The 19,435-nt window shown below is 35.9% G+C and overlaps 1 protein-coding gene across 2 annotated transcripts in view; it reads right to left on the bottom strand.

The window, feature by feature from the left end:
* The window catches only part of ZFPM2 (zinc finger protein, FOG family member 2), a 305,640-nt gene that overhangs the window by 228,381 nt on the left and 57,824 nt on the right, over window positions 1–19,435 (bottom strand). Inside the window, exons 2-3 of one of the 2 annotated variants that reach the window (XM_042868639.1) lie at window positions 18,372–18,530; window positions 3,043–3,144 (exon numbers count right to left, since the gene is read on the bottom strand). In XM_042868639.1, the coding sequence (XP_042724573.1) occupies window positions 3,043–3,144; window positions 18,372–18,530 (261 nt within the window). The remainder of the gene's footprint in view (window positions 1–3,042; window positions 3,145–18,371; window positions 18,531–19,435) is intronic. The other variant, XM_042868640.1, reaches the window with a different exon arrangement.

Genomic DNA, 19,435 nt, shown 5'->3' with positions numbered 1-19,435 from the left:
ATGACATACTACATGTATATTGCCAAAAGAGTTCTGGTATGGAACCATGAAACTCCTAGGATATTTCATTCATAGTTCCCCAAGTTGGGCAGTATTTGGTTTACATATCCAGTAAATATCCACTAAAGCAAGGTATGATCCTATTGTGTTATTGATAGTCCGTAGAAGACACATAGGAGAGCCACCTCGTGTTCATTACCTCTTAAAACCTTGATCACCAGTGTCACTTGCACTGATAATCTAACAGTAATACAAAGGAAACATACGCATCTATACACATGAAGGCACCTAATAAAAAGTAGTGTTTCTGAGGCTGTTAAATGGCCTTTGCTTACAATTTTAAAGAAATAAATCTTTTCGTACAAATTTTTATTAAACTCAGTCATCTTTGCAGACTCTATTTCTTGGACTTTTGCAGCTGGCTATAGCAGGAAAAGAACAGGTCCATTACTGTGTGTCCATACGCAGTCAATTAACCTCAATTTCCATTATTTCAGAGGCATCTTCTCATTAAAAAGCATTAAAAAAAAAAAAAAATGCGGACAAAACCAATGAAAATTATGGATAGTTTTAAGAAGTTCAGATAACTACATAAAGTAAGCATTATCACTGTAGAATTTCCATGTTGGTCAGTGAAGGTCACAAAATGATGCAATTTGAGAGACTGCTTCAGCAGAAATTCTTTGAAGTTACAGCACGTTTAACCATGGATTTTTTTCCACATAAAATACTCTAGTTACAAATGATTGGGAATGCATGTGAACCACTTAACAATGAAAATTTTCATATAAAATAAAACTCTAATTAGCGTCCTGAAACTTAATTTTGACTCCACCAGAAGTTTTTGCTAATGAGTAACTCCTAGAATTCTAGTCTGTAGAAAATATTGGTTCTGGAAATAACTATGTCAAGTAATAGAGGAAAAACAACAAAATAGCTCAGGCTTTGGGTGTTCACAGTTCACATCATCAATTGACACCAACTTGCATCACGTAGAATACAGTATTTTCTTGGGTTCTGAGAGCTCCTTCTCAGTAAAGAGACCAAATGTAGAACCGATAACCACCACCATCTAGTGATAAAGACAGCACCTCTACTATGGGATGGTAAATACCTGAGTATTTAACAGTTCTGTTTCTGCAGTGCTGGCAGAAGTCTCTAAAGAAGCAAAATATTTCATGCTGTTTTTTTTTTTTCTTCTCAAAGATCTGAAGGAAGCTATCATTTTTCTTGTACTGCATGGCTGAAAATAATTTCTGTTGATCATTTCTTTTTCCATATCAATAAATAACCAAATTCATTTCAGAAAGCATGCATGATGGAGAGCATGGCATGCGGTGTGCATACATTCCTTTCCAACCTTCATACATATTATTCCCTTTAAAGAATCCACATTTAAATAAAACAAAGCTTATTTCATGTCATTAGCCATCATTTTGCTGGAGGCAAATCCTGTGTCAAAGCTAACAATAAATATACATTACCAGAAAAACACACATCTTACTGTTTAACTGAGTATTCTTTTCCAATGAAATCAAAAAAGTGTCTTTAAAAATGTGTCTGTAACATTGGCATAAGACAGCTCACATAAAAACCCGTAAATGCCAACACAAAAAACATATTCAACTGTGTTGAAATAAACTAAAAAAAAAAGAACATAAATTTATTCAAGACAGAATTTATTAGCAATGAAATTTTAAAAAATCATATGTTAATCACTGACAGCCTTTAAATCTGCAGTGAAGCTGGAAAAGGTTGTTCTGCTACGTCTAAAGATGTCTTCTGTGTTATTTTAAGTATATGATAGTGCATTTTATTAGAAAATTTTGTTTTCATATAACACCACAGTGCTTTACGTAGCTTCAACTTGTGTAGTATCATTAAAAATATTTAAAATGACATCATATTAATTATATACACTATGTCTTCCTTTTTGTTTGCATTACATTTTCCAGCTTCTGGTTTCAGAAAATTACCATTACTGTTGTTCTTCTCTTCATGAAGAGCATATAGTAATTTGCAAAATCAAGCAAGGGTGAAAATGTGACTGAAATATAGGAATTTTTTTGAATGAAATATTATTATTGCATTATAAATTATTGATAAAATGCTTCTGGAACTCTTTTCTGACATGTTCATCCTTTTTAGGGAAAATGTCCATTAGAGATACAGCCATTCTGAGAGTATATATAGCTTCAAATGCACATTTTCCAACTGCACTTTTAAAATGTATTAAATGTAATGGATTTTCAAGGCCCATTCTAGAGTCCTTACCATGAACACCTTGCATTGAATTTAACTGTAGATTTGCCTAATTCAGAAATACAATTTAACCCTTTGTCTTAGATGCTTTTATTACATGACATAGACTTTACATATTTACATAGAACAGATATTTGGAAAGTTTTCCTATGCTACCATCAAATTTAAAAGCAATATTGTGCTTATCCTCTCTTAAAGTACATAACAAAAAACACTGCTATGAATCAATGTTTCAATGTGGAGTTATAGCAGTATTGACTGCAACCTCAGAGTTTCTCTTTCAAATGAAATCAATGACCAGGTGTGCTTAGTGATTTATATCTAGCTAAAACTGGTAAACAAAGTCCTTGAAAATGTCAGTAGTTCTTATACCTTTGTTAAGCCCAACATGCTGCTAAATGTAGACATAAAGCTTGGAGGAGGACACTGGCATTTCATCAAGCATCAGAAAATATAACAGAAAAACTTAACACAACCATGAAACTGGGAATTTAATGACAAATTTTTATCTTAGAATTCTAAGCAGCAGAAACAACATTTTCGTTTATAACAATAACTATGTAAGATATTTCATGATAAATGATTCACAAAATGGCTTAGACAAAACATTTTTTTACTCCAGATCTTTCTTTTAGTACTTATCTGTTAATATCCTGGACACCAAGGGATCAAGAAAGAAACAGACGTTATATACCACTACTAAGTAGAAAACAACTTATAAAATAACAGAAAGCACTGTTCGAAAAATTACTGTTGCCTGTCAGCTGTTTTTTTTCCTACCTGGCCCATCCCAATCTTCTGTCTCCACTGCAAGCTGCCCTGGTTTCTCTGACTTTGCATCACCATCAGATTCTGGTGCCTCATGGATGCCTTCCTCATTGCCTGAAAAAAAAAAAAGTAACCCAAGAAATGTATTTTTGAAATATTTCAAGAACAACTTTCAGTCAGGTTTACTGTAATAACCAAACCACTGCTTACAGGTGCAAGTGAAAATACAGACATATATATAAATAGAAAGGAAATGAATAAAGAATAATTGTATTAGACACTTCAACATCTGTGAGTTCCCAACGATCCAAACAAGTCCAACATGCTCATTCCTTCCAGTTCTGTGGAAAGGCAAATCTTGGTAATCAGTGTTTACTCCATATGCTTAAAAAACAGAATAATCACTAGCACCTATTCTGTAAACTTACAAGCTGAAGGAGTCATTAGGTTTGTATGCACAAATGAGAGAAACAAATCAGCTTGTTACACCCCAGCTAGTGAGGTAATTAAGGAAAATAATCTTTTGAGTTGAATGTTTTCTTGAATTGACATCTAACTATTGTTTATGCTTTGCAGATTTATTACACTCTCTACAAGCACATGGTCCACTACACATTCTGGCTTTTCTGGCAACTAGTGGGGTATTTAGGCATTTAGGGAATTTTTACTTAAAGGTTTCAAGCTAGCTCTCCTGTGACCACTTTCTCCCCATCAGTATAAATCAAAAGAAATATAACATTTCTAACAAATCTTAGAATTTTCACCATCTACCAGAGAGCTTCTTTCAGCCTTCAGGAACTATTGAGTCTGAAGTAGTACATAGAGCATGCTGAACACTACAGTCTGGTAGATTAGGGAAGGCCACCTAGTAATTATGGGAAGAATTCTTTGTTGAAAGTGAAGTACTGGCCACAGCAATGTGCTGAATGTTGTGCCAGGCTGCTTATCCCAGCCAGTAATTAAGTACATTTGTAGAACTTCTTTTTACCACTAATTTATCCTAGAAAGCCTTGCATAGAAAGGTATTAGGAAGCATGTTTAAAAGTCAAATTTTATAACAATTCAGAAGCAAACTTTTGAAAAAAAATTGTGTTCCACAGAAAAGTGACAGCATTGAAAAACAAATGGAAACTGGAAATCAGACTGCTGGTTGATTTAACAACAGTGAAACACAAGAAAAAAAATAATAGCAATTAAGTAATAACTTGCAGATTATTTCCACTTATGATAACAACAGCTTTTAATAGCAACATAGGTAGAGAAATGTGATTACAACATACCAGGCCAGATCCCCATATGTTATCACTGGAGCTATATTTACACGAGATAAGATTGTGACCCAGAGTTTTGAAGTATGTGATCATATACAAGCACTATAAAGTACGAACTTCACGTGTATGTAGCAGCATCTTGTAATAACATATTCTTCTTTGCATTCATAAAACAATTTTTCAAATCTTAAATACAAGAACCTGGTAAACTACTTCTCACACTAACACAATGCCATGTTCACTCCAGACTCCAATAACAAATATGAATTCATAAGTACTAAAAATAAATATTAAAAAGATACTAAAAAATGATTTCGCGATTAAAGCAAAAAGAAATCAAGAATATCTAGCATAATTTTTGTTAAGCCCGCTGCATAATTTTACCCAGACATTAGAAGTTCATGCACTTCAGCTCAATCTGAAGTTATCCTTCAGAAGACAGTCAGTAAGGGCTCACATGCTGAAAAAACAAAATCAAGCAATCTTACCAATTTTTTGCTTTTCCCGACTACTTTATTTTGAACTAGCATTTGTACAGTTAGTTTTCTAGTAAAAGCAAGAGCTTTTTTCTTTTTCTTGGTGGAGTGAAGAACCTCTCATATTTTACATCCGAATTTCTACCTTCATAACTATTTACAGGTGTTCATTATTATAGAGACACAAAGGACCATTTAGCCAGAGACAAACCTGGAAGATCAGCTCCAGTTCTTGCCAAAATGCTACAAAGCATTTCACAGCAAAGACTACACTGACAATGAGTTTCTAACTCAAGCTGTATAATTACCACAGAAAGCTCTTCGAATGTTCGAGGGGAATATTTATAATAAAAAAAATTATTTTCCTTCATTGTAAACAACAACTCTGTATAGACCAAGGAAAAGCAACAACAACAAAAAGGTAGAAATAATAACAGTTCGTTTAGATGAAGCTTTAGCATGGAAAATGTTAGCTCCAAAATATAAAAGTTTTTCCAGATGGTAATATATGCAAACCTGGTGTTAGCATGCAAATTTGAGCATTCTTTCAATCAGTGCAACCAACCAGAACATCAAACAAACAAAACTATGAGAATTGAAAGAGAAGTGGGAAAAAACTTACGTGAAAAGATTGGGCTGAAGGGCAAAAGAAGGACAGAGCTACAGCGGTGGTATAGAACCTACTGCACACAGTAATTAAGTATTTGGGAGATGAGGAAAGATCTGAAAATTTATGTTAGCAGATGGCTTAACTTTTCTTGAACTTGCTTTTTCAGTGTTTCATGAAGTATGGTGTTATGTGTTTTCCATAATCAGCTTTTCATGAATTAATGCATGTAATTCTGTGCAAACGGAATAGAACAAAATATGGAGAATTTACATTAAGGGAAACTTTGTTTTGTATCTAAACTATTTTTCATTATTTGCATCAATATTTTTCTTCTACTCAGCAACTACCAAGCCTATGCGTTACACACCTGTACACACCAACACCTGCCTGTACCCCCATACTACTCTCTCCCCATCATGAAGCAATCTGCTTGTGACACCAACCATCTGGACCTTACTGTGGACTGCAGAATCCATCAGGGAAGAGATTTTAACCCAGACTCAGGTATGTGTCAAGGTCCAATGAAAATGGCCAAGTCAACATTTTTGGTGCTACAGACTGCAATTTTTAAAAAGTCAAAAGGAAGCTTACCACAAGGGTTAATAACTAACTTGGACAAGAACTAATAACAAAATGTATTTCTCCAGCTTTTTAATTCCATCCCCTTAATGATACCTTAAGCAGCTAATATTTTTTTAGCTCAAAGGAGTTTATTTCTTTACAGAATTTCTTTTCTTTCTATTGTTTAGTCTTTTTGTTCATTCACTGACTATTTTTTAATTTCAATGAAAAACTATTTTTAATATTTATTTTAAAACTGATTAAGTTTTTCTCTGTTTTATAGGCATTTGGATCCATGACTTTTTTTTTCCTTCCATGTCAAAAGCAGAGCTTTATATATACCACCCACTTTTTTTTGCACGTTCATTTCTTCCCTTTGCTCCTCAGTTACATTTAATAAAGCGTGTTAGTACCATCAGGATAAATACTCTAAAAGTAAGCAAATCTGCTTCTACTGAAGTTTCTCCTTATGGCAACTAAGATAAGCAAATGTCATCCATTATAAGAACATTACTGTGGTTAAAAAAAAAAACATTCACATGACCAAGAAACTATAATAACATATAGTATGTTTATTCAAGGGTCATTTAAGTCTTCTAGAAACCCTGCAATTTCTCTTTGATTTTAAAACTGCACTTGGGCAGGATTCCTCTCCTCTGTAGGTAAATGTCCGAAAGCTAAGCTGCACCAGACTAACTATGGAGGTACTCCACTAGATAGGGAAGAGAGGAACCTCCACAGTGACTCGTCCCATTCTAGAATGCTTCAGATGTGACAACACTTGGTGATAGCTGAAATGAATCATTCTCCAGAACAAACAGCTAACTTTAGGAACCTATCTTGAGGCAGCTGAAATCAAGTGAAAGAAAGCTCTGCCTTACAGTTACCTGTGGAATACACAAAGCACAGCTTAGAAAAACAAAATGAATTTCATATGTAAACAACTTCAATACTCTAATATGAACATAATTTTCATCCTGACCTTACTATTTCTTACCAGAATGAATTTGTTAAGTTCCTCTTCAAAAAATAGAATCACAGAATCACCAAGGTTGGAAAAGACCTCTAAGATGATCCAGTCCAGCAGTTCACCCGTCACCAATATTTCCCCACCAAACCACGTCCCTCAGTAAATATATCTAAATGTTTCTTGAACACAACAGATCAAAAGTTGTTGGCGTTTTTTTTTTTTTTTTTAATGTTGTTTTTAACATCCTAGTGCTTATTGAAGAGACACAATTATTCAAGAGAGGGTTTCCTTCTCTGGGGATACTCAAAACCCGCCTGGATGCGTTCATGTGTGACCTGATCTAGGTGTTCCTTCTCCGGCAGGGAGAGTGGATTAGATGATCTTTCAATGTCCTTTCCAATCCCTGATATGCTGTGATTCTGTAATTAAACATGCTAAACCCCTGTAATTCAATGTACTACGGTTGGTCAGGGAATCTGAAACTGTAAAGGAGACACATTACCAGAAACGTGCAAGGGAGAACTCTAACATCTCTGACAATACTGATAAATAGGGAAAAAGTGACTTGAATTTTAACCAGTGATTTCACTTTAATCTTTTTAACAAATTAAAGACTTCCCAATTCGGACTTAATCAGCTTGTATCACGAGTTATTGCAGTATTTTAAAGAATTACATGGGTTAGCATTTATTCTCAATCCTGCTGTTTTAATCCATGTGTTTCTAATCAACATTAGGCTTCTACAGTAACTCTTGTATGATATAAGTATTGAACTTTCTTGACTAGGAATGTTAACAGCAGCTGTTAGTCACTCCATAATGTATTTTGCAATCATCTAAATCAACCAAGTATTTTAACAATGAACAGTTCAGAACTGACAGATCTACTTTCTTGTTCACAACTGCTTATCACAGTGTAGATATCATATATGTTTGCCAGGTGCTTCCTATAGTTAGGATACCTTCACAGAAGCCGCTCAGAAAAGATAAGGTCATAAAAAGAGATGAAAAATGTGCAAGCTTCATACACTCATGGTTTTATCATCAGACAAAATAGCTTTCGCTGAAGGATTGTACCAGTCACAAACAGCACAGTGCAGCTTATGTTAGAGTGAGACAACATTAAAAACTTTGAAATTCTGTTTGTGCTCATTCTTCCTGTTTGCTTAAATGTAAACTTAAATTGGTAACATCCTAATAGAGCTGTTCAGAGTGAAAAATCACTTCTCAATTATAATAAATCAATTCAGAAATAGTTATGAAGCCTGCAGCATTTTGCATTGCCAAAAGGAAAATGGAGTGGAATCGAAGACTTTGATTCACTCACTTTAGGCTTCATTTCAGCAAGGTATATGACCTCATGTACGTCAATGCAACTGCTTACAAAGGTGGAGAGAGGAAGAGACTCTTTTCTCCTTCCCACCGCAATCTCCAGTGGCAATAATTTCAGATCCTACAGAAAATTTCCAAAACTGCATATGAAGTTGATTGCTGAGCTTCACCAATTATAAATAAGCATAGAGATTTCATCTTTTCCTATTTGCATTCTCACAGTACATACCCAGGAGCAGATACAGAGGTTATACACTCTGATAATCCTGCTCTTGAATTCCCAGAAACACACTGCTGGCAGAGAAACACCGCCAGGAACATCTCAGAAACAACACTTATGTAACTTTGAAACAAAGCACATACAACTTGAAGTACAAATGCAATGTACTTAGTCAATTTAAAGTAAACTCACTTTTTTGGCAGCACACACTATTCTTAAAAACTGCCAATGATATCTAACAGGACATGGTTTTCCTTCTTGTGGATTAGTTATTTTAAAGTTTTCTGTGTAAATATTTAACAAGCAGCAGTGTTTAATTCTGATGGCAATGCAGGTTTTCAGCAGATAAAATCACACCGGGTATAAAGCACAGGTAAATAACATGAAAAAATCTTCAAGAAAGTTTTGGTATGGGAATACAGCATTGAGACAAAGACATTAAATAAGTTGGGAGGGATGCTTCCCGATTTTGTTGTACTTGGCATCTGGTGTGAGGACAACATAGACAACTATAGCGGCTGTGGTGTCATGAGAAAGCGTGTTATTTCACAAGCCTTGTGAAAAAGACTGAGAGGGAGGGAGGAGAGAAACTGAGAAAAAGTGAGCGAGAGAGAGAAGAAGAAATCTGGTACTATCAGCATCAGACTTTGCTACCAGTTAGTGTGATGCATATCAGAAATACACACCAAACTCAACTGAGACACCTTGCTCTACAAATACAGTAAGTTTGATCAAAATCTAGCCCTCAAGACGACCAATTTGCTATACGTGAAAAAAATGACACTTGTACACATGTCAATGCACTGAATTTATTTTAGGTTATATTAATCTCGATACTTTGCTTCTCTGCAAAGAACCTTTGTTTTCTGTCATGCTGATGAACAATCATATTTTCTCCTGGGGTAAATTTCATTTGAAGTAACTGTACGTTTTGAGTTGCCCTAAGCACACTTGAAATTATTTTCACAGTAGACATCAGAAACAATGTAGTTATCCTAAATTTTAGGAAAGGTCTGTGAACATCCATGTATCAATGAGTACCGACATGCATGCAAGCTGAAAACTTCAGAAGAATGCTTTGGAAACTATTTTGATTCGTATTAAAATTTTCAGTTTAGCAAAATGACATCTTGACACAATGACATCTTGGCACTGTGATTATGTTTAAAAACAGCATCAATTATTTAAAACCATTTCAGCTACTGCACTTTACTCACAGGATAAGACACAGCTGTGCAGTTCAACGAGGCTTAGGCTGACCTCCTATTTCTCTAAGTGTTTTGACATGTTCTCATCATCATATTGTTTGCTTTTGAAGTCCTCTCAAGACAAGGATCATTCATTCAGATGCATTTCTTGCAGAAAATTGAAGTGTTCCTGCATATTGTTTTTCAGACTTTCTTCCTACTGATTAATTTTATGTTTATATTAATTTTTAAGGGAGCAGCTCCTGTGGCAACAGTATTACAAAAGAGTATCACTCAAATGGATGACCTAAAATTTTCTAGAGATTTAAAAGGAAAAAGAATGTTTTCCATCCTCTCCGTATTTCACCACTGAAACTGTAACCGCACACACACTCAGACGTATTCAAATACCACCCTATGGCTCAAACACACATAGCTTTAAACACTAGGTTAGAAAAGCAGCAAAGCATCATTTTAAAGACACTTAGATGCCCCAAAGACTTCTGCTTAGTACAATTTTCAAAAATTATGAAATTCATAATCCATGAACTTCTATAACACCCTGAAACAGAACACAGAAAAGATTTCAGAGAGACTCCAGCAAGTTTCAATCTGTAAATTTGAAGACTATTTGGGAAGTTCATATTTTGACTTAATTAACAAATCTACTCCTCCCCCGCTACAGAAGTATTGTCTCCTACAAGAATTCTTCATCCAGCCAAATAATTCTCATTTTATAAAATGCATTGAAATTTATTACTGTAAACATCTCATCTTATCATGTGCTTTCACACACACGGCTCCATAAGCAACATACATGTTTTTATAGAGCGAAATTTTAATTTGCTTTGGTGTAAGCAGTTCATTGTTTTTATTTGAAATAATCAGTATTACAGGTGCTTAAAAAAACAGCCAACCACTGCAGCTGTGTTTCTACGTACACGCAGCATTACACAGTTTCAAAAGCAGTCTAGCCTGCCACAAGTCAAACCAAAGAAGAAGCATTTACTAATGATCATTAAGTCTTTCTTTCCTAGAATCTACCAGTAATATTTTCTCCAAACAATATTTATCCAAAGATGTCATGAACACAGAATTGGCTTCATTATTTTTTCTGATCCAACAGGAGGTGAATTACTGCTGACATCCTCACTTCCCATTTACAGCAGATATCCTGTGAGCAGCTCTGCTTTTTAGACCTGGCTATACAATGATTTTTCAGTGGATGTCTAAGAACATTTGAAAAGTATTCAGAAATATTGCGTCAATAACACCATATTGTAAGAAAAAGGCAAAACGGCCCTTCATTATAAATAAAATTACTAACAGATGTATACTGCACATGAACTAGGAACATGCAGTGAAATCTGTCGTTTGTTCATTTCATATTTTAAAGAAGATTACCCCTATTAATATGCAATTCATACTCTGTCAAATTTGAGCTCTAATTTAAGTCAATGAAAGTTCAAGTTTTGTGACTTTCCAGAAAGGGGACACTACACTACGTGTTGTAACCAAATAATCCCTCTCCTCACAGCCGTGATAGAATTCACAATTCCATTGTTCTTAAGAAAACCAAAATATGCTGACTGAAAAGGCTGTAGTTGCTTTGATAAACTGCTTAAAGTTGAGTAAGCTGTTTAAGTGTTTCACTTCATAATTCTGTACTGTTAAAATAACGTTTTCTGTTTGGTTCTATCTATTTACTTCTTGAGATATAGCTTGCTAGTTTCTTTTCCAGATGCATTTTTCTGCTTGATGACCAATCATTTTTTTCCTCAGTTAAAAGAAGAATTTGTTTGTCTAACTTGGGCCAAATTTTTATCCTAATAAAGTTGATGTTAATACTGATATGGATTTCTGGATTTCTGATATGGATTTTCAACTGGGTTGAAAAACACCCCTAGAGGTTTACGCGTGGTTAGCAGTAAACAGAAAAGAGTATACGACAGGCAATCTTGCAGATGCTACTCTGAACACCTTGCCATGCTTTTAAGTGAATGGTGAAAAAAATAACTCCAAACTTTTGGGGTATCTTACTTCTCTTCCAAAAATAGAAGAGATAGCTCAAGCTGAGCTCAAGCCACCAGAAAAAAAAATGAGACAGCACGAGAAGCAGAGCACAAGGCAAATCTTGATGTTCAGAAGAGAAAGAATTCCTTTCATCCTGTAAAAATCCAATCTAATTACAATTTAGCATCTCAAAGGTTATTATCAGAGAGCCCCCCCATCCCTTTCTTTCATATTCGGCATCTGCCAAAAAGTACAGAAGATGCACAAGACCAAAAAAAAGCAAAAAATACGTGTGGCGTTTCAGTGGAATGAGATACAGATAAACATACAGGAACCCTCACTCTGAAGAACATGAGAATGCAAACACAGGTTCACAAGCACACACAAGTCAGTCAGAAGTAATGTGTGTTTTTGGAAGGAGTGAGCACTGTGAGGTGTAGCACTGATTCTCGTTAACCTAGGAGATGAAAATACACCATCACACATACTTCTCTCATCTCTGCTTACCAAAAATAATCTATATGCTTTTCATTGCCTTGGCCAGTCTAAATTATAAAAATATAATGAATTAATATAAATAAATAAAAAATAAAGGAATATGAGCTCCAGGAGAAAAGAAGTATAGGAAAAGATAATGTCAGACATGGGCTGGGGGAGCGAGGGGGGGGTTTCTGGTGCCAAGCAAAGCCGAAGGCTGTGCAATCACCTGTATCAGTGCTCTATCAGTGTCTACACTCCAGCCAAATCCAGAGAAAACAAGGAGTCAAAGATTCAGGTCAATAAGCTTATAGGCGATTTGCACAAACAGCTCCTCCAGCAAGGTAAAAAACAATGTCATATTGGCTTTTCTATTCCTTTTCTTTGAACTCCCTGGTCCAAACACACCCTGGAAATGTCAGTGTTATATGCAAGAATTTAAAGAGCTGAGCTTCTTAATCCCGTTAAGAAATAAGAACAAAGTTGCCTGTAAAGATCTCCTTATTGAGCTCAAAGTGATTATAGTATAGCTGCCTTATGCTGATCCTACTTCCACTTGATATAGGAAAAGAGGTAGAAATTTGTCATGAAATCCATTACTGAAAAGGAAAAAAAAAATTTATTGATTAAAAAGGTTTCTGGAAAAAAAAAAAAAAAAAAGAAAGAAAGAAAGAAAAAGAAAAGGAAATGGAAAAAAAAAGGTTATGAATCTACTTTCTGATCCAGAAAATAGGAAGTATATTGCAGGCCATTACATGACTGATATGACAAGAAGTATTTACACAGATGCACACAAGCATACGAACAAAATCCAAAGGAAACAGGGGCAGGCAGAAACCATTTTTAGAATGTTAAGAGTTTGGCTAGTGCTATAGACGCTAGCATGATAGCTTGTGCACACAAAGTATGAACAGAAAGATTAATGTACAGAAGAACTTTGTACATGCTTTTTCTTATATGGTGATCACACTGCAGCTGTTCCCTGAATCTCAAGTCTGACTGCACAATCAGGTCACATGGTTTAATGTAAAAACATCCAGTCCTAAATTGGCCTGGCAGCCTAGTGACAAAATACTGTGCATGCGCAGAAAACTTGGGTCTGAGCTCATCCCCTCCATCCCAAACAGAATACGAGATTAAAGCAGAAGGTCCATAGTCAGCACTCAGAGTCCTATACATTCCCCGAGTTCTCACCAAAATCTGTCTGTGAGAGTTTCAGGGGGCACTGGATTCCCCTCACCACCTTCTTTCACAAATAAAGACAAGTAATGTAGCAGGATACACACTCACACATCAACTCTCTAATTAGCTATGGGCACAAGCAGCAGTTTGTGCTACAGAACCTTCAAGCACTGCATCATGAAACAATCCATCCTCATCACCTCTGCTGGCACAGATTTTTATGAGCACAGCATGCAGCCTCTTTTTCATGGCCAGCAAAAATGCACAGTTAATGGTGGTGACTATGTTGAAAAATAACATTTTGTCACTGAGAATTTGCTCTATCACACAGTATTATTGTCCTCTTTCAATCCACTGGAAATAAATAGGTGGCATTACTTTCAGAGCAACCTATGTATATATGTATATTCTGCCATTTGATTCTTTCTCCCAAAGGCAGCCCCACATTTTGACTCTGTTACAGTCCTTCCTCCATTCTCTTCTCTTGCCAAATTCCTTCTCTGAACGCAGCTACTTAACCATCTACTAATCTCAAGTGATCTCTCTCTCTGCTCAAGACAACTTTTCCCTTGAAAGTTAATCCCTCACTGAACACTTCTGCTAAGAAATTGTAATTTGTCAGAAGGAATTGTTGTTTATCCAGTTCTCACCCTTAAGAAGTGGGCAGGGCTCCTATTGTTTTTGCTGCTTACAAAGAGGAAGAGGCGTCACACCTATATGAGTAATATGAGTATGACAAACTTACAACGTAACAGATGCAAACATTTTTTATTTGACCTGAGGGTACCTAGTTAGGATGACAGCAATCTTAGAGTAAAAAGCCACTGATAAACTATTTCGCAGTCCATAGGAACTCGATTTAGTACTATGCTTTTTGTCTCATGATCTCTAACTTCTTGCCTTTTGTACTGCTCTACTGTTTGTACTCCCTTCTTGTATCTCTCCTCCTGTTTTAGTAAGTCCTATCATGAACCCAGTTCACTTCTCTTCTCTTTGTTAGTATCACCTCATTCTCCCATTCCTAGCTATAAGAGCCTATTATCCCGTCTATCACTTCTGCACAGGAGACAGGCTGCTCTTTCCTTATCTAGAGTATCTTTGCCTAAGTATAGTACACACCCTGTGCCTAATTTAATGCATTTTCTAGATCTGATTTTAATCTGAACTGACCTTAATCTGATACAGATTCTGACTCTAGATACTGATTATTGGGCACTGCAGAGGAAGAAATCTTCAGGAACAGAGATTCCAGGATGATACAGACTTTGTGCGGGCAGCATCATCAGATACCCTCTTTATCTGAAGGGTAGGCATTGCATAAACAGCAATTTTCAAAGACCCCACACTGACAAAATGCAATTCATCTTCAGCAGTGCTAAGTCCCACTACATTTTTAGTTTCTACTCCAAAGAGTAAGAACACTGGAGCTTTCTGATCTAACTCCGCTATGACTACTCATGACTACTTTATCATGTCTTTCAAAAATATTCTTTCTCCTAGTCCGTCAAAATAGCAAACAAATCAGATTCTAAATCCCATTTTAAATAGTGTCATCTTCTAAAATATTCACTCTTCGACGTGAAACTTCATCCAGAAGGATGAAAATTCACTGCTTCAAGCTTAAAGTTATGCCTGATAAACAGTAGGTTGCTAGTGTTCATTTCTGCTTTTAGTATTTATATACTTAAATACTGTACACTTCTTCACATGTAAGTGTATGTGTAGAAATATAGGAACAATTATTCACATGTAGCAAATCAAACTGGTTTTTTGTGGGGTTGCTAAAGTGGTGATGGCAGTGGAATATTCCAGATTCCTTACTGTAAAAGCCAGTAATTAAAAAAAGGAAAAAGAGAAAAACAGTAGTCAGAAGTCGTAACTTTGAAAACAGAGAAGTCGTAAAATGACTTGTAGCTCAGTCAATTTGCTTCACACTTTGCAGAGGCTTTTGCCTTTGCTTTCTAATTCTGGCAACTATTCTGCTGATTCAATTTCACAAACCCAAATTAATAAGGTGGGAATGACAAGTATGGCTTTATAAAGGTTAGTTGTTTGCAATTTAGTCAATAAGAGACTGCTCTCTGCTTATAATAAAATCAGGCAAAGTTTAACAAGAAAATCTCTTCGGTCAGAAAGCCAAAGATATCACGTTGTGAACTTGTACATCTACTTTCATTCACCTGAATGGGTAGTTCGGTACATTTTTACTTTCAGTACTGTTTTTCTAGTTAAAAGCCTTTGTTCTCAGACAATGCTTGCATCTAGACAGCTGGGGAAGCATGAAAAACATCCCATGGGTGAGCCTTGCAGGTACCTCCTCCTCAGCAGTGGTGCCATTTGTTGCCCACATCTCCAGATACCTGCAGGAATCATCCTCAGTTCATCTGTCCTCTATGAAGAAATAACAGGGGACGGAAACAGGGAGCCAGGACTGATGAACACTGAACAAATTCTCCCTGCTTTCTAAAATCTTTATTGGTCCATACTAGCAAGAGGAGAATGCAGAGATAGCACAAAGGATTCCCAAGCACATCCCTTTATTTTCTGCAGAGGAAGCATGAGGAGACAGACCTACATTTATTTTCCCTCCTTTGAAGATATCTGTTTTATAGGATGCTGATACCATCAAAGAATGAAATACACATTAGGAAGTCAGCCCTCAAAAAAGAAATTAAAACACATTTGTTTGCTCTCCACTCTCTAACCTATTAGATACATACTATCATTTTCAAGTTGCTACTCATAATGTTAAAGAAGAAATGTTTTCAGAAGGAAGAAACCACTGATGAAGTTAAAGAAAAATTAATTTTTGGAAAAGTTGATTTCTTACTTCAGCTTTTAATTTCAATACTGAAGCATTAAAAGAAAGCTTATAAATGATTCCTAGATCAACACAAGAATCATGAGAATTAGTCTCATGCTTAAAATTTACCGTTTGATACAGCCACAAAAGAAACAAAGAAAGGACACAACGTAAATTTATTTTCTTTCCAGATCAGTTCTGTCTACTTGCATTTTATCCTCAAAAAAATGTACATGGCCACGTAATAACAGTAATTCAGATGCGACACTGCAGAAGCAGTTCACCAGAAGCCGACAAATTATTAAAAACAATACATTTCTCATCTCCCATTCCATCCTTTTCCAGGGATATTTTCAACTTACTTCAAAGTGGGAATTTCTGTCACGCTGCCTCAGCTGGAAGTAGATTAGGGGTTTTATGTGCCCCTTCATCCTCAGAAATTTCCTTTTCAACTTTTCTTCCGCAGCAGTTGCAGTGGATAGGTTTAAGATTCTTTTATAACTACAACACACTTGAAAAAAGAACTGCTGGGCAATCAAAAGGTATTCAGCCTGAAGAATCAACAGATGTCCTTAATAAAATATATGATAATTAAGATTCAGGTTTAAGTGTATTCCCACTCTGTTCCTGATCTTGTTCAATACAGTGCCATGGATTCAGCATTTTCCTTGAAAGCTTCATTGAAGGAAAGAATATTTGAAGAATACTTGTAAAGATTACTTGAAATTCAACACAAATTTGCAATAATGATTGCTATGAAGAAAGAAAGAATGCATTTTCTGAATTTCACCCTAAATCGAGAGTAATTCCATTAGCAGTCTCTGAAAATACAGCAAGCAGCACAGAGAAATAACTGAATCAAATTGTTATGAACTGAGAGCAGCGCTCCGTCTTCCACTTCTAATATATGGAATTCAAGAGATGTTGGTATAACGATTATGCAAATAGTTATTTAAACTGGTAATGCCAGTAACAGGAATAGTTGTCTTATTCAGCTAAGCAAAACGGTATCTGTTATTACACCATTTAACTTCCCCTGTTTGTAAAGCATATACATTCTATTTATAAATTCTATTTATATTCTGGTCACCCATGTTTTAGAGTAAGCTTTGTAGCAGCTACAGTAAACTGCGGACTCAACTCCTTTAATTCTTAGCATCTCTGAATATCTGATTATCTGATACTGAGTATCAGGAGCCACTAGCGCAAAAAGTACAAGATCTTTTCAGAAGTTTGTCTACTACATTAGAGGACATGTAGAAAATACATGATGACATCTTCTCTGCTGATCAAAGACTATAAAGACTGTAGGAAGGACTAATATCTACTAGTCAAATATGACTCTTCAAATAGATTAGTTTTATTTTGTCCACAACAGCCAAAAATAATATGTTAAAAAAACAAACAAACAAAAAAAAAACAACCAAACATGGGAGCATATTAAGCTATTGTGAGAAAATACATGTCAATATCTGGGAAAGAATGGAAATACAGAGAAACCATTGATATCCAACTGCCTGAGGGTGACTAAGAAGAACATGACCACAACAATTCCAGCTATTTGATAGGCATCCTTACCTGCAGAAGACAAACAACAAAGCAATCAAGTGGAAATCTGGCAGGAAGAAGTTTGAATCAATGTTCTCTGTAAGAGTATATGGCAGTGTGCTTTTTCTGTCAGCTGAGTTGGAAACAGCACAGCTTTGCAGACTGAACGTTGGGTAAGTATAAGCCGGTGTGGCTTATGTTAAAATACAAGTATCTTCAATAATTTGCAAGTAACTAATGCATCAAAAAGGCATCTGCAACTTTAAAAGTTATCCTTTCACAAATCACTACTTTTCCACCATGCATAATAAGTTCTATAATAAGCTCTATTTTAATCCTAGAATCTACAGGCACAATCTGTTTTTCTAGCAATGTTTCCTAGGCAAAGGAGCAACGAACAGACATGCTGCATTGCTAGCTTCATATCTGATAATAAGTGACTTCTGAGGCCTGTTCTCTACAGTTAAATACATAGAAAATAACATTCTTGGAGGAAAACATTAAAAGCGAGACGATTCACCTCCCTGCAAAGTAAATCTTCCATCACATTTAAATATTTACCCCTCAGCAGGCTAAACTCCACAAGTCACTATTTTCCTGTCTTTTCATACATTTTAAACCAAAAAAATCTTTTTGACAAATTGGACACAGTTCTGCCAGAATTCCCTCAAGAGGTGGGCCACAATGATTACCTTTATTACAAAAGTATTCCACTTCTTCACAGCTCAGATTTTCAGGCTCAAACTCTGTAGAAAAGCTTTCCTCCAATGGAAAGTCTTCTTTTGAGACAGTATCATTTTCCTCAGACAGGCACTCTTCTTCTTCATCCTCAATGGCATCCTCGAGGGGCCCTTTAAAAAGAATCAGGAACACTGTGGCAAAACCATCTAAAAGGACAACGTGAAATAAAACCTTAGCAAACTTATAACTGGTGGTCTTTATCTAGTTCTTCATTCCATTTGCTGGGTTCAGCATTTACAAGAATTGACCAAATAATAGTTAATGGGAATTGAAATTGGAAGTGACTGTTTTCCGAAGCGAGGACTTCAAATCAGAATATGCGAAGTCTTATTAACAATATGTATTAATAATGCTCGCACGTGTCTTTTTTCATTATTCATCAGGCTGCAGTATTAACAGCAGACAGTTTTAACAATGGAAATCAAAGCTGCATTTGTAAAACCATGTAAGCAGTGAAGAGCCTTCTCTTGTTGTTTGTAAGTCATTGTTTTCTGATGCTGAATTACAGTACTTAATAGGCTTCCTTCACAAGCTTCACTTCCAGAGTTAGCAGAACTGATGATAGCAAATTTATACAAAGGTACTGACAGTATCAACTTCAGCTTTGGCTGTTTTCCTTCAAGAAGCACCTGACGGAGTTTAAAGAGTTTCATATTCCCTGTGTACATTCATTTGCAACACTCCATAATAGACTAGCAGTCACTGGGCAGGACTCGGACAAACACTGCATTTCACTTTACAGAAATACCCAGTGTGCTGCTCTACACTGAAGGGCAACACTGGCACACAGCAGCCCCAGGAGCAGAGCGTGAGCCTGAATGCGACACAGCAGCCTGAGGTCTCAGACTCTGCTAGTTACCGAGACGGCCCATTCCTGCAGAGCCTCCTGAAGAGCTGTGTCTGACAGGCCTGTAACACATAACACCTTGGTTGCCAGCCAGAATGTATTCGAAAATTAAAATTTCTCCCTTCTTATACGCAGTTAACAGTCATTGGTTAATAGTAACTATTTCCT

Source organism: Lagopus leucura, unplaced genomic scaffold, assembly GCF_019238085.1.
Source record: "Lagopus leucura isolate 7727_CA_CO unplaced genomic scaffold, USGS_WTPT01 Super-Scaffold_100002, whole genome shotgun sequence".
Taxonomy (NCBI): domain Eukaryota; kingdom Metazoa; phylum Chordata; class Aves; order Galliformes; family Phasianidae; genus Lagopus; species Lagopus leucura.
The sequence above is the reverse complement of the archived record's forward strand: the minus strand, read 5'-3'. Positions and strand labels throughout refer to the sequence as shown.